The sequence below is a fragment of the Vigna unguiculata genome, chromosome 11 (genome assembly GCF_004118075.2).
Source record: "Vigna unguiculata cultivar IT97K-499-35 chromosome 11, ASM411807v1, whole genome shotgun sequence".
NCBI classification, from domain to species: Eukaryota; Viridiplantae; Streptophyta; class Magnoliopsida; order Fabales; family Fabaceae; genus Vigna; species Vigna unguiculata.
Window position 1 is genome coordinate 24685810 of NC_040289.1, and position 15808 is coordinate 24701617.

Sequence of the window (15808 nt, forward strand, 5' to 3'; positions counted from 1 at the left end):
CATTCCATCAAATAAGTTTTAACCCTTTTCAGGTAAAATTTAATACACGTATTATGAAGGTCATAATTGTTATTCATTCAACTCTGCTTTGTTTTTTCCTTTGGATTTTTTTTTAATTACAAAATGAAGGTTTCTATCTGATATATTAAAATTCAAGTATCTAATAGTGATCCATTTTTTTGCATGAAATATCCGAGGTAATCTAACTCAAATCGGTTTACCAGGTGACTAGTTGGTATTTCTTTTACAATTTTCAACGGTGTGAAAATAGAAATGTTATCAAAAGTTGAAACGGAAAAAGTAAATATCAGAAATTATGTATATTAAATTGATAATTTCGTTTTCGAGATATAATAGGTATTTAAAAATTTACAAGAATTATATGTGTATTAATATATTACAAATTTACCTTCATAACCTTGACAAAGGATATATTGCTAAGCCACAATAACCTTCTTCAAGAAAATGTTAGAAAGACACATACAAATGATTTGAATGGTCATCCATACCTATATCCAACCAAAACACATTCATAGACAACCCAAATTTTCATCTACGAATTTTGACATGTACATACACTTAAAAAAAATCAATAATTTAAGGCAAAGCAAACTGACCACTAAGAGTTTTATGATAAAGAACATGAACAAAAGACTGAATATAATTGCTAAAGATCTTCTTTGAAGTTATTTTCCAATGAGAATGAAAGACTCGAGGTTCTAGGGAAATTAATAACTCATGTATTCAATTCTCAGTCTCCAAGAAGTATGGCAGAGTACAATAACATTAACTCTGAAAGTCCCCCATCTATGATCTGTTTCATTGGCCACTTTGGATACGAATCCTTAGCTAGAGGAATTTGTTCACATAGTTGGTTAAATATAAATACTAATGTTCCACATTAATTAAATTATTACATTTATGATTACCTACATTAGAAATATGATTTTTTGAATCTTTTAGTTTTTACTTATTAATGATTAAAAATTGCTGTCATTTCATGATCTTAAAGTTCTTCATGCACTCACCTAGTCATTTTAGTTACTCCTGTCTGCTATAATTTTCTTTCCCAGGGACTGATCTCTGGTACTCCTTGAGCTTGCTTTCTATCTACCTTGTCATACCATAGGGATGGCTTATTCCAAAGGAAAATTTAATCGATGACATCCCTGACATAGTTGATAATGGTTTCACCATTATTCCACCTAAACATTTAAGTGTCATTTTGGTGTTGCAATGCAAACCTATTACCTTAGAAAAGGAAAAAAAAAAACACAAGTCCAACTTCACCTTGACCATATTCCAATATGAAAGTGTGTGCATATAATGGATAGTTCTTTCCACTACAAGAATTTAGGCTTTTTTCGTCGGCCAAAATCGGACGCCACTAGCGACGGCAACATGGACCATGCTCTTTTTCTGGATGTAAAGCTCATTTGCGTCGGCCAAATGGAGACGAATATTTGCTGCTTGTTTATCGTCGGCTCAACCGACGAAAACACATAAAAAAATATAATAATAAGTTCGTATGTGTGGGTCAAGCCCACAAACACCTGAAAATTTTTCAAAATTTTGCATGGGCTAAGCCCACGAATGATTCCCTATGCGTAGGCCATGCCCACGAATGATTAAAATAAAATATCTAAAACAAAGGGTTTTGCGTGGGTTTAGCCGACGCAAACAATTTTCCCTATAATTATTAGCGTGGGCTTAGCCCACGCAAATGTTTGTTTCCAGGCACATCGCAAAATCTGCATCCAATAATAGCAAAACCTGCATCCAGACACATTTCAAACAATCCAGCAATTCATGATATCATTTGATTCATTTAGAAGCGAAATTGCAAACACAAAATTAAGTAAATTGTGACTTTAATTAGATCAAATTACAGTCACACAAAAATCTACAAGTCTAAAATCCAAAGAAGACAAGTCCACCTAAAAAGCTTATTCTAAAAACCTAATTTGGATCTCATAACCAAAAAATTACTCAATCAATAGGAATTCAATCAACAATGTAGTAAAGTTCAATCAACAGGATACAATCACTAACCTAGATGCTTGAAAAATCTACCCTTTGTGGCAGAGAAAAGAGTTGCTGGTTGTGTTGCTAAAGAGAAGTTGCAAGGTGAAGGAAACTCGTCGTCGCACCCTCTCTCGCTGAAGCCTCCACGCTCGTCACGACATTCGTCTTATGAGAGCAGCTCGCGTCGTAACAGAACCTCGCCTCCTCGCAGCAGGTGGCGTCTTTGAAGAAGCTAGCCTCATTGGAGTATTGTTCTTGTCGCCCACTTGCCTCGATGGAGTTTCGCCACTCATGGAAGAAAACGCACGCCACAGAGAAGGAGGGAAATGTCGAGGCTGACTCGAGGGAAGGGGAAAGTGGAAGGGGGAAAAGTGAAATCTGATGTTTTTCCCTTATACTTTAACTTAAAGTTTAATTATTTTTTTTTATCTTAGCAGTGTATATGTGGGCTAGCCGATGTAAACAATTTAATTTGTTATGCGTGGGCCATACGACGCAACTGATTGGTTGATTTGCATCGGCCAAACCGACGAACCGACGAGAATCTAAAATTAATATTTTTTTCTTCATTTTTACGAATAGATAATTTTTGTTTCTAAATAATTTTTTGGTTACCATCGGTTTTGAGTGGGTCTGACCATCGTATTTTGCGTCCTACTGATCCAACACCATAATTTCGACGTTAAAATCGCGCATTCTTATAGTGTTCTGTTCAAGCCCTTTATACATTTCCAATATGAAAAATCAACCACGTGACCATCCTGTCGAACAATGAACAAACACCTTGAGCGTTCAAAATCAGGATGATATCCAATCTGACATTTTTAAAGCGAACAATAAACTTTCAGCAACACGTAAAAATCACAAACAAGTGTAATTAGTTAACTCCAAGAAAAACAGGTTTGATGTAATGTAACTCAATTCGAGAGGCAATGAAGGCATTGAATACATATTTTATTAACTTTTGCGAGTTTTGTAGAGAGAACCTAAACAATAAAATCAATTCATACAAAATAAAACCTAAACCCCAAAATATTAACAAAAAGCAATAAAATAAATTCATACAAACGAACCTAAACAACAAGAAAGTCTCTTGTGGCCGGTCCATGAATAGAAACGAAAGTTTGAAATTGAGGAAGAAGAAAAGCCTCAGACACGATCTCGAGGGAAGGGGAAGAAGACGAGAAATTGTGTTGCTGTCGGGGACATCTCTAGCAGCATCACTGACGGTGATGGCTGGAGGTGCTGGCGACTATTGGCACTGACGTCGGTTTTGGTGATGTGTTGTGACTGCAGCGAACGATGCGTGCAGACTTCATCGGAGATGGAAGCAAAGTGGTGGAGAGGAAGAAGGGAATGTTGTCCGAAAATGGTGAATCATCCCTAAAGAAAAAAAAATGGTTTTACTAATTTTAGTTAATGGAAAATCAACAAGCATGCGTACATGAGAATAAAGATAAAAAAAATCAATTTTTTAATAATACAATCATTAAAAACTAAAAAGTTAGTTTCTTTTTCGATTGTTTTTATTGATTAAAGTTTAGTTTTCGAAAATAAATTAAAAATAACTAATTTTTTTAATTATGTCTTAGCATGCGTTATTATTATTTTATATTTAATTAATTTTTGATAATTCTGGTAAAATTATATTATACAGTATATTTATTTATTTACAGCAACATTTTCAAAACATGTTGCAATATTATGGTTACACAAATGTTACTAAAAATAGAAAACAGTGTAATTATGTACAGTGACATTTTTAAAAAGTGTTACAATATTAATATTAATATTTTTTTATAGTAAAAATTTTAAGAAAATGTAAATATATTATATTTACATTAACATTTTTAATAAATATAGCTAAATAAATGTTGTTGTAAGGGTTACTCCGTAATTTTTTAAGATACAACAATCTCTAGAAATTTTGAAGAGTCTACTCCTTGCACCTAAATATTTAGGATGCAAACCCAATTTTCTATAATTGTTCAACTTCATCAACATTATCAAGAACAACAAGGGTCTTTAAGTGACATAGCCTAGTTTTCATCAACATAGTTCCACGGAAACATCGTGTATCTCCATATTTCGTTGATTTAAAACTTGACAAAGTAGTTGTTTTTGTGCACTTGTTGCTCCAAAATTAAAATAAATTTTGCTTAAATCATCAATGTAACAATAAGCATTATATTGAGCAAAATTTTTACTAAACAATGCAGTTGCAAGTGTCGTCTTTCCTATTCCACCCATCCCACAAATTCCCACAAGGCGGACACGAGAATGCATGTCAACTAAATCGTTTCCAAAACTCCAAATTTGATTACCACCCAATATGTCGATTACCTTTTCAACAACGTTTTCAATTTCTTCATATTGTTGCCTATTTGGCCAAAGTTCAAACATCTCTGAGAGTTTAATTAAGACTTTCAAAAATAATATAGAATTTATAACATAAAAATATGGCTATTTGTACTTACTTATTTTTCAGATCCCACCCACAACGATCGCAACTTGTTTTGAGAGCTGCCCTCCATGTTTTTATCATTTCAATGTCATTTTTGAATCTTTGTTCGTGTTCAGCAAAAACTTTTTCAAACTCTCCACTCTGTTTTCGAACCTCAGAAGGATCGACATCATAGAAGATAGGGAGCAAACTTCGCCCTGTTTGTTGAACCCAACCAACGATTTTTGTAAGCTCTTTCATGCACCATGTGGATGATGTATAGTCCTTTGAGAAGACAACAATGAAAACGCGTGATCCTTCAATTGCGTGCAAGAACTCAGACTCCAAGAACTCCCCTTTCTGGATTGTGTAGTCATCTCTGAAGGCAACAACTCCTTTTCTTTGAAGAGCTGGAAAAAGATGATTTGTGAAACCGTTACGGGTATCTTCACCTCTAAAGCTAACAAATAACATCAAAATTCTTAGTGCGTGATGAAGAGTTGCGTTGAATTTTGTTGCAAGCCATTGCAGAAGGTGAAAACTCGCCTGCTAAAGAAGATTAACGTGCGTATAGGATAGTACTCTGAAGGTATCAGTCAGAGTCAAATGTTTTATAAAACAAAATGCCAAAACGCGTACAACTCAAAATAACTGGAAGACGTAGTTGAAATTCTTGCTGAGTGTGTTATTATTTTTAAAATACTGCGACACTATTATTTTGCAACCTATTATTTTGACCAAAGGCAACATTGATCAGCCTTTCTCAAAATCAGCAACGCTAATTATTGTTTACCAAGGTATAAACTAAAGAACAAGAAATTGAAAGATAATAATGATAGGAAGTGTGAAGAACATGTAATAGACAACAAACACGTACTGCATTCAACATATGAATTTCATCAAACATGTACCGCGCAGCAACAACATCACCGCACGAACATGAGTTAATGAACACCATCGCAGAAAAGGATTTTCACTGCCATTATTTTGACCATTTCACTTCGTTTTTAGATCCGAGACATATTTGGCCCTTATTGCTTCCGTTCTAAAGACAACCAAGGTTTCAAGGTTTCTATCTGATATATGAAAGTTTAAGATTCTAGAAGTGACCCAATTTTTTCATGAAAATGCCGAGGTAATCTAACTCCTTATTTCAGTTTACTAAGTGACTATTTCGTATTTAGTTTACAATTTTCAAAGGTGTGACATTTGAAATGTTAACCGAAGGTAAAACGGAAAAAATAAATGTCAGATTTTATGTACATTACCTTGATGATCTCCTCTTAGAATTGCTAGAGTTATTTAGAAATTTACAAGAATTATACGTGTATTTATAAATTGCAAATTTACCTTGATAACCTTGCTAAGGTATATATTAATATTATTATCTATTTGTTGGTACATGTTTAGTACAATCGCCTTCCACAAGAACATTTTGTGATGACATACAGATAATTTGAATGGTCATCCATGTCCTACTCTTGACATTTGTATCCAAACAAAACACATTCATATTTCATCTCAAACTATACGAGGTTAATACAAATTTTGACATGAAAAAAATACAAAAAAACATATATAAATGTTGAAGATTTTTTCTAAAGTTATTTCCCAATGAGAAAGAAAGACTCAAGGTTTCAGAGAAAATGAATGACTAAATGTGGTTACAGAACCCTTTCTATTTTCAGGCCAGGCCGGCACTATCACCACTCATCTACACATTTTAAGGACAATGAGCCTGTTAGAATATAATACAAATTCTAGAACAATATAGAAAAATCTAAGATAAAATTGTTGAAATGTAATGAAATTTCTAAAAAATTGGAGAAAAGCTTAGGATAAGAAGAAAAGTCAAGAACATTTTACAACGTAGAAAAATCTAAAATTATTTGTACAAGTTCTAGTTAAGCGTTTCTAGAATAATTTATTGGTTTATAAATACCCATGTATCCTACCAGTTTTAACATCAAGAACTACTAACACAACATCTAATACAATTACTACTTTCACACTCTACTGTCTACACATTTTCTCTATCTTTCAACTATTCCTTTCACAACCACAAAATACTATGAGAGCGAATACCTTAGCATTTGGAATAGTGTAACCTAACATAAAAATAAAATCTGTTAAATTGTACTTGTTCTTGAGCTAACAAGATTCTCATTTTTGGCTGAACTTATTTATCCTATTGGACTGTTGTCAGTTGCAGCGACTCTACGGAAGGACTCAAATCATGATTAAAAACAGCTGGAAATTTCATGATCTTAAATTTCATCATTCACTCACTTAGTACTTTTAGTTTTGCCTTCTTTGCTATTATTTTAGTTTCAATATTGCTTGTGAAAGAATATGGAAAATACTTAGTATGGGTGAGCGTAGTAGATGCTAAGAGTAGTAGAGGTTGGGAGCAATCACAAACAGTATATACTAGGTGCAATTTGTATTTGCACCTTACAAACGTTCTATTAGGCGTTGTGTGGTTGAGGACAATGTTAAACTTGAGAAGCTAGGTAAACTTGTGGGACTATGATAAATTCAAATTGTAAATCCGGATTGTAAAGTCTTAAGAATTTACTTTAGATAAATAAATATTAAAATTTTATAAAAATTATAATACTTTATTATATAATATTAGAAATAATTTGTATATATTTAAAACAAAATTATATGTTCCTAACTATTTTTTATAATAATTTTAATTAATTATATTTAACATATTTAATATAATACAAAAAGTGTCTACATTTTGAAATCCAAAAGCTTTGAATTTAAGACCTAGATGGTCAGCAAAAACCCTAAACTCAAATGTCACCTCCAAGGGTCACTACCCTAACAAGCCGCAGCAGGACAGCAGGAGGGCAACAGCAGGAGGGCAACACATGAAGATCGAAAGAATAAACCATAGATCTAATGGTGAGTAACGACGATAATAGGTGACAATGACCTTGGGCGACTACGGTGCAAAGCCAGACAATGACAAATCGTGAGCAACTTTGACACCAAACTAGTGACAGAGACAAAGCGACAATGAGATGGATTTGCAAGAGACCAAGGAAGCAAAAACCATGACAAAAGATACCAAGTCTAAAACCCTAATATGGTAAAGGATTTCATTTAGAGAAAAAAAAAATCTCGTCAAACTCGCCAAATCAGAAGCAAACTTGTGGATTCGACCAAATCCAATTCCACCTTTGATCCCACGATCTACTCCAAATTGAGTTTGCTTCCGAGTTAACTAGGAAGCATTAAGTGAACACATAAAATCGTCCAAATTAACGAGTTAATTCATGAGTTTGATAACTATGGTTGTAGGTTTAAGATACTGTCGTAGACAAATTGTGCTGTAAAAGAGTGGAATAGAAAAAGATGATATATCATTACACATTATGAGACTAGATGAAGTATGTATAAAAGATGCATGTACCAGTGTAGTAAGGGCTTTTGGCTCTGGTTATTTTCGTCATTCTGCATCGATTTTAGAACCGAGACATATTGGGATTAGGCCAAAAGGGGGTGCCTTTTGTCCTCGATTATCACCCGAGGCCATAGAGACACTTTTCTGCCTCGGTTGCAAAGGGACTGGAGCCATAGAGGGGCTTTTCTACCTTGGGTTAGCGAGAACCGAAGCCATAGGTTCACAATATATTTGTTTAATTAAAAATTTTGCAGAGCCTTTGGCCTAAGTTATGGTAAGAACCGAGGCCATATACCCCCTTTTTGCTTTGATCTGGGTAAGAACCAAGGTCTATTCTACTATTTTTTTTAAATAATTTTTTTGTTTTATTGTGATTCTCACATTTAAACCTGCAAATTTTTTTGACAGACCAGCACAAACCAGAACAAAATATTTTCTCAAACATCCACAATCCAAAAACATTTAAAAGAGAATTGGAATATCCACAATCCAAATACATATATCCTAATCAATACTATGTAAATTTGAATTATGAATTTTGCACATGTTATCCTACCAAACTTTATGGACTTCACAGGAATTGGCACATGACTCTTGAATGTCTGCAAAATAAGACATTAACTTAAGTTAGTATATAAAAAGACAACTTTAGTATATCAAACTTTAGTATATTGCAAAGTAATTGTTTTAATTCAAATATATATTACCGTTTCCCAATTAGTTGTAATATGACCACGCATAATGGTTGTCATCCATTGCATTATATAGTAACCACACTCATATGAGTCAGTTTGTCTATTACACTACATTATATCAACAACATTAAAATTAATTAAGGAAGAAAATCAAATCAAACAATTATAAATATATGGATAGAAATATCAAACCTGGAGGGAACATCATGCAAGACATTTTGTCTTAGTCGTTGATCTCCCTAATAACATGTTATGTCCAACAATTTAACTATGATAAAGGAAATAAGTTAGGATACTTTTATATAACATGTTATATTCATAAGATTGAGATTGAGGTTTCTTACCAATCTAAGATGGTTGGGGGGGAGTGCGGTGCAAAGAGCAAAACCACACAAGGTTCTCCCTTAGGGAAACCACAAGTAACTGCCAATGACGCCTAAGAAGAAAATAAATTCATTGTTATGCATTAAGATGACAGATTATATTCATAAGTTAACAAAAATAACTTACCCTACAACATAAGGGATAAAATAAATTTATTTTTCACATTGAAAGCATTCGGTCACATATGATTAGATGTCATCAAACTTGTTGCCTTCATGAATGAGTTGGGGGTCTATAAACCCATATAGATCATTTAGACAAATACCTAAACATAAAATTTATTTGATATACGTAAATAGATAAATATATCAAATAACTATATATAATGACTGTAAGACTTACATCATCCATAATTGAATAATGGTAATATTCAGTTCCTCTTGTCCCCATGCTAGCTCCTTGACATCTTGGGAATGCAAGTAAAGTGGGATCTTAAGGTCTCTCCAAAAAATGTTAGTATCCTAAGGAACCTGCATCGGCTTATCATCTATGATTTCTGCAAGTTGGAGTAATGCACCAAAAGGATCGTCCAAAGAGAGAAGAATCTTCTTTCGTTGAGGTTTTTCCTATATTAATGCAATTTCAGTTAAAATGGAATATAATTTAAGTTTGAATATAATAAACATGCAAACTTAAAAATTTAGTATATGATGGGATTAAGAATCTGTACCGGGGGTCAGAAACAAACAAATCTCTAGGCCAGACGAGGAAACATTGAAATGCCAGTGCCATAGTATATACCTCATCTGTTGGCATAGGAACTAAAGCAAACAGCACGAGAACCTCCTCTACCGTGACCTTAACCTTATCCTCTCATAACTTCATGCCATGAAGAACTGTGGCTGCCTCAAATAGTTTTCCACAAGCCATTAGTGTCTTCTCTGTACCATCCCAAATATATAACTGACATGGATGAGTGTCATCCATGTCATCCCCGGGTGGAGCTGAACAACTCCCCTTTCCGCTTTTACCTGTTAGAGTTAACGATTTATTAATGTTATTCAACTATTTTATTAAATATCATTTATTCAATTCATAACTTATAGAAAATAGATTTACCTGTGGAGGCACAAATGGGTCTAGTTCAGGCGGAGGATCCATCGGCGAACGAATGCCATAATGCTCAAATTGGCTCAGTATCTTCACCCTTAGAAGGTGGAGGCCTAAATTTTTTCTTTTCTAACATTATCTTCTCTTAAAGTTTTCTATACCCACCACGAGACAATATGTGTAGGTTTTTATTTTGAGCACTTATGCTTTGAGCCTTTTTTCTCTTTTCTTATAACATATAAAACTCACTTTATAAATTAGTTTAAATTTTGCATTATTATCAATTGTGAAATTGATGATTTCAAATTAACATACCTGTCATCCCTCAGATGTCCGAAGCTCAAGAAACTGACGCCATGTGTTTTCATCAATCCAAGTGTATTTCAACAATGAATTTTCATTCTTTTTAGATCCAAAGACATACCTAGACGTCAACTTGGTCTTAAAACCACAAAATTTCTCAACCACTGATGACAAACATTTTTGTTTAAGCGTCGCCACATTTGGAATATCAAATATTAGCTACAATATTGAAAATGTCATCAATAATATTTAACATATTATCAACAAAATCAGAGTATAACATTAATAACATTAATATTAGCTACCAATAAATCCTGCCATATCATTTCCCGATCAACTTCAGTGGCATGATCAAAAGATGGAGTAAGGATTGATATTCTCTCTCGTGCCAACATTCCTAAATAGCTTTTTTCAGCAATATACCTTTTGATCATTGAAGCTTCTAGACGATATTGATTTTTCACATACCCTTTAGACATATTCATGTAACGTTCAATGGGATACATCCATCTTAAGTATACTGTCCACAAAACTTGATTTCTCTCACCAGATGAACAAGTAAATGTATGATGATGTCAAAAAATGATGGAGGGAAAAACATCTCTAGTTGACATAAGATGATAACAATCTCTGCTTGAAGTTCATCTAACTTTAAAGGATCAATGAGTTTACTACAAATTGAAAAGAAGAATGCACACAAACGTGTTATACTTTGTCTAACATTTTTGGGTAAAATTTCACAAATAGTTAGAAGTAATAATTGTTGCATTAATATGTGGCAATCGTAAGACTTTAGGCCAACAAACTTCAAGTCTTGCATGGACACTAAACTCTGAATATTTGAAGAGTGTCCTTGAGGTACCTTGACACTCTTTAAACATAAGCAAAACTTATCTTCTTTTGTCTGGACATAGTATAACATGCAGGGGGCAAATAAGTACACCTACCAACCTCCCTTAGTGACAAGTCTTCTCGGATCTTCATTTCAACCAAATCCAAACGAGCATTACTCCATCTTTTGTCTTTCCCTGAATATTAAGTAGTGTACCAATCAAGCTATCACACACATTCTTCTCTACATGCATGACACCTATGCGATGCCTAACTTGTAACTTTGACCAATATGAAAGATCAAAGAATATTGATTTTTTAAGGGCTCGATGCAGATGACTTCTTGAACATTTTACCAAATACATGATGTACTTTATTAACTTTTTCATGAATTTGAATGCTAGTTAATGGAGTTGGTGCTTTGTCATTCTCTTGATGTCCATTGAATGCTTTCTTTAACCTTCGATCAGGAAGATTAGCTTGTAAAAACCTTTGATGGCGCAGATACAGGATCTTCCTTTCGTTTTTCAACTAATGCGATGTAGTGTTTTCTTCACATATAGGACATGCTTTATGACCCTTGACACTGTACTCCGACAAATTACCATAAGCTGGAAAGTCATTAATGGTGCAAAATAACATTGCATGCATCATGAAAGTTTCAGAACCAACATCATCAAATACTTCAACACCATCAACCCACAACAACTTCTAGTCTTCAACTAGAGGATTGAGATATACATCTATGTCATTTCCAGGCTACATTGGACCAGATATCATCATAGACAACATCATGTATTTTCTCTTCATGCAGAGTCCAAGAGATAAGTTGTAAATGAATAATATAATGGGCTAACAACTGTGGTTTGTACATAAATTACCAAATGGATTCATTCCATTGGTAGCTAAGCCAAAACAAATATTTCTACATTCTTCACCGAACTTGGGAAATTCTTGATCAATATTTTTCCCTTGCATTGAATCAGTTGGATGACGAAGCAGTCTGTCACATCTTCTCTCAGTTGCATGCCATCTAAGGTTTTTAGCGTAAGATTTGCAAACAAACGCTTAAGTCTGGGCACGATTGGAAGGTACCATACTACTTTCAAAGCAGAACTTTCCTTCTTTATTTGACCATTATCTTCATTATTTCTTTTTTGCTTGTATCGTGATGACCCACACTTTGGACATTTTTTCAAATCTTCAAATTTTTATCTGTATAATATGCAATCATTAGGACATGCATGTATCCTTTTATACTCCATACCCATCGGACAAAGAATTTTCTTGGCGTCATAGTTTCGAGTGGGTAGAGTATTTCCATCGGAAAGCATTTCATTCAAGAGCACGAGCAATTCTGTGAAACTTTTATCTCTCTAACCATTGGTCGCTTTCAAATTCATAAGTCTTAAAACCGCTGATAATCGCGTGAACTTAGTTGAACCGACATACAACGAAGTTTCCACACCAACAAACATCGTCTCATACACATGCGCTTGTGCAAAAGCTTCTGTGCCAACATCCCATATCATGTCCTCCATATTGTCTTCTTCACATCGCTCTTCTCGTCGCTCTTTCATGGTGGAATCGGCAACATGTTCAGTTCGAGAAGCAGTTGGAAAGTCTATTAATTCACCGTGCCATGTCCATATTGTATAACTTCTAAGGTAACCATCACAAATAAAATGTTCCCGAACTTGAGTTGCATTCAATTTTCTCTCATTCAAACAGTTGACAAAAGGACATTTTAACTTCACCTCATCATCACTTCTCCCCTCATAATGTCGTGCAAATTTTGTAAATTCTTCTACTTCATTCTCATACTCAGCGCTGATACGCGGTAAATTAATCCAATCTCGATCCATACGTATGTAAACAAAAATTGCGTGAACAATTTCAGTAATCTTTGAATCAATGCTCGCGTCGTAATCAAGGTGTGACCCTATCTCATTTAAGAAAATTCACTTTCTTTATTTTATTGGTACATATTACTTTAAAAATACATATCTTAAATTTCACAAAATTTTGCCTACATTTTGTATTGGTTTTCAGGATACACGAAATGAAAGTGATTATAAACCACAATCAATATGCACCCAAAGATCAATACAAAACACAATTGACAAATATTCATGAATTTTAAGATATGTATTTTAAAATATATATGCACTAATAAACTACTAGAATCATAGGAAAATATTAGAATTAAAACCTATTTAATTATATTGTTACAATTTTCTTAAATTCAGACTCAATGCTCTAAATTTCAGACTCAATGCTCTCAAATTGAGACTAGTTCTCTCACAAAATTACTCAAAAGAATCCAAACAATTTCAATCCCAATGAAAATCAATACTTGTAATAATCGAAATTGAAAATTAATATATACAAAACAGAAAACGAAACAAAAACGAGTTGGAAACTTACCTTGGAGGAACGACGGTACGACAATTGTCAGAAAACGGAGAAGGAGGTGCACGAAATGGCTGTGCATGAAATGGAGGTGCAGAACCAACGGAGGCGACGTCACGATGGTGGCCGGAGGAGTGGGGTGGCAGCGACAGTGGAGCGTGTTGGTAGCGACAATGGAGTGTGGTGGCAAGGAGAGAGACGAGTTAGTGACGAGAGAGAGAGAGAGAGACGACGCAGGAAATGGAGGTGGAACACCGCCGGAGGCGACGCAAAGACGGTGGTCGGAGGGTGTGGTGGTAGTGGTGGCAACGGAGAGAGACGAGAGAGTGCTGTTGTAGAGGCGCGGGGAAGAAGAAGAGAAAGGAGGTTCGCGAAATTGAGCCCTAAATAAACTCTATGGCCTCGATTCAATTAAAAATCGAGGCATATAAGACTACTTGCCACCGGTTAAGTGCCACCCAAGGCCAAACACCTAACAGCTAGTGCCATTTTTGAAAAATGCAGCCCCATTTTTGGCTTCGGGTCTCTGGAATCGAAGCATATAATAACTTTTGGCACCGATTTTGGGCAAACCGAAGCCTATAACTCTCTTTTGCTTCGGGTTTTAGCTGAACCAAGACATAAAAGTTGTTTGGAATTGCAAAAATGCCACCGCACCACTATATGCTTCGATTCCTGGCCAACCGAGGCATATAAGCGAGGTAGAAAGCAAAATTTGCACTAGTGATGGATAAACGAGATAGAGTGAACCCTAAACCAACATTAATTAAACTAATATTAAAAAAGATTTTACTTATTGTTAGTTAAGTCAACACTAAAATAAAAATGCATTAACGTCATTTGACCAAAACTAAGCTACTTTATTTAAAAAATTGATTTAAAATTAGTGATGAATTAGTATCAACTTAAGTCGTTTTTTCAAAAGGTGACATTAACAAATTAGTTTTCATTGTTTTAGAATCACATGCTCAAACAACACAAATCCAATGTTAATAACTATTTAGCATAAACTTTTTTTAGCATCTCTCTTAACTAATACTAAATATATATTTTATTGTATATTTAAAGTATGCAGCAAAATTATTCTCAAAATTCTTCTTTTGAAATTTATGAACATTAAAGAATAAGTTTGAGATTGTAATAAGCCTTTAGGGATCAAATAATTTTTTGAAATCAAAGAGTCCCCATGTCTTTAAGATATAAGTAATCTTTATCTTTCCATTGATATTTATTATTTTCCAAGGTTTCAGAAACATATCATTGTCCATTTTTGTCTATTCTCATTCTTTTAATATATATATATATATATATATATATATATATATATATATATATTCTAATTATTTACTTTTAGTGAGGGTGTTAATATGCATTGTTATCTTTGTGTGCATATAAGAAAAATTTATTATTCTCATCCATAATTCAGATACATTCTTTATGTCTAACGTCCAAATTCCAAAGTGACGTAACCTCTCAGTTTATTCCTTTCATTGGAGCCGTTTGTCTTCTTAATACACATTGTCCTTTAAAGCCTTTATCACATAGTTGACTTATACTTATCAAATTGTATTGGAGTCCTTCAACTAGCAGCACATTCTTGATGTTGAAAGACAATCCATTGCCTATGACTCCATTTCCAAGGATTCTTCCTTTGTTGTTGTCTCCATAGGTTACAAACCCTTCCTCCTTCAACTCCAACTTTGCAAATTTGGTTTTATCTCTTGTCATATGTCTCGAACAGCCACTATCAAGATACCACAAATCTTTCTTATCACTTTTCATGACCTGCAAAACAGATTTGGATTATTTGGTACCCTTTAATAGGTTGGGTCCATCATGGTTATGCCTTTCTAGATCCTTTTGGGATCCATTTCATAATCTCTTTAGAAACATCATATTTTCTAGAATGACAGTTCTTAATAACATGACCTTTTTGCATACAATAGTTGCATGAAATGAATGGCATGTCACTTGGCATACTTTTTGAAAAGAAACTAGAGAACTTCTAGGTTTTCTTTTGAAAAGAAGGATTGAAACCAAGTGCAGCTTTGCCAAACACACAATTTTGTGAACCAAGAACAGCCTCTAAGTTTGCTTCTCCTCTTGTGAACCTTGCACAGGTCTTTATAAGGTATTTCACTTGATTTTTCAAAACTGTGTAGTTTTCACAAGATTTTTCAGTTGACTGATTTCTAAAACAGTCGGTTGAATTATTGTAAATCATTTCCAAATGTTCAAAATCAGTTT

The 15808-nt window shown here is 34.0% G+C and overlaps 1 protein-coding gene across 1 annotated transcript; it reads right to left on the minus strand.

The window, feature by feature from the left end:
* Window positions 1-4498: 4498 nt before the first annotated feature.
* LOC114170277 (TMV resistance protein N-like) lies at window positions 4499-13014 on the minus strand. Its single transcript, XM_028055759.1, has 3 exons — window positions 12879-13014; window positions 12602-12773; window positions 4499-4928 (listed from the first exon to the last, which is right to left on the minus strand). The coding sequence occupies exons 1-3, from the start codon at window positions 13012-13014 to the stop codon at window positions 4499-4501; spliced, it is 738 nt and encodes a 245-aa protein (XP_027911560.1).
* Window positions 13015-15808: the final 2794 nt, after the last annotated feature.

Coding starts and splice junctions, on each gene's coding strand:
- LOC114170277 (XM_028055759.1), bottom strand. CDS start 13,014: ATGGATCGAGATTGGATTAATTTACCGCGTATCAGCGCTGAGTATGAG. Junction 12,774..12,878: donor AAAATGTCCTTTTGTCAACT/GTTTGAATGAGA, acceptor GTGAATTAATAG/ACTTTCCAACTGCTTCTCGA. Junction 4,929..12,601: donor GTTGGTGTGGAAACTTCGTT/GTATGTCGGTTC, acceptor GTTATTTGTTAG/CTTTAGAGGTGAAGATACCC.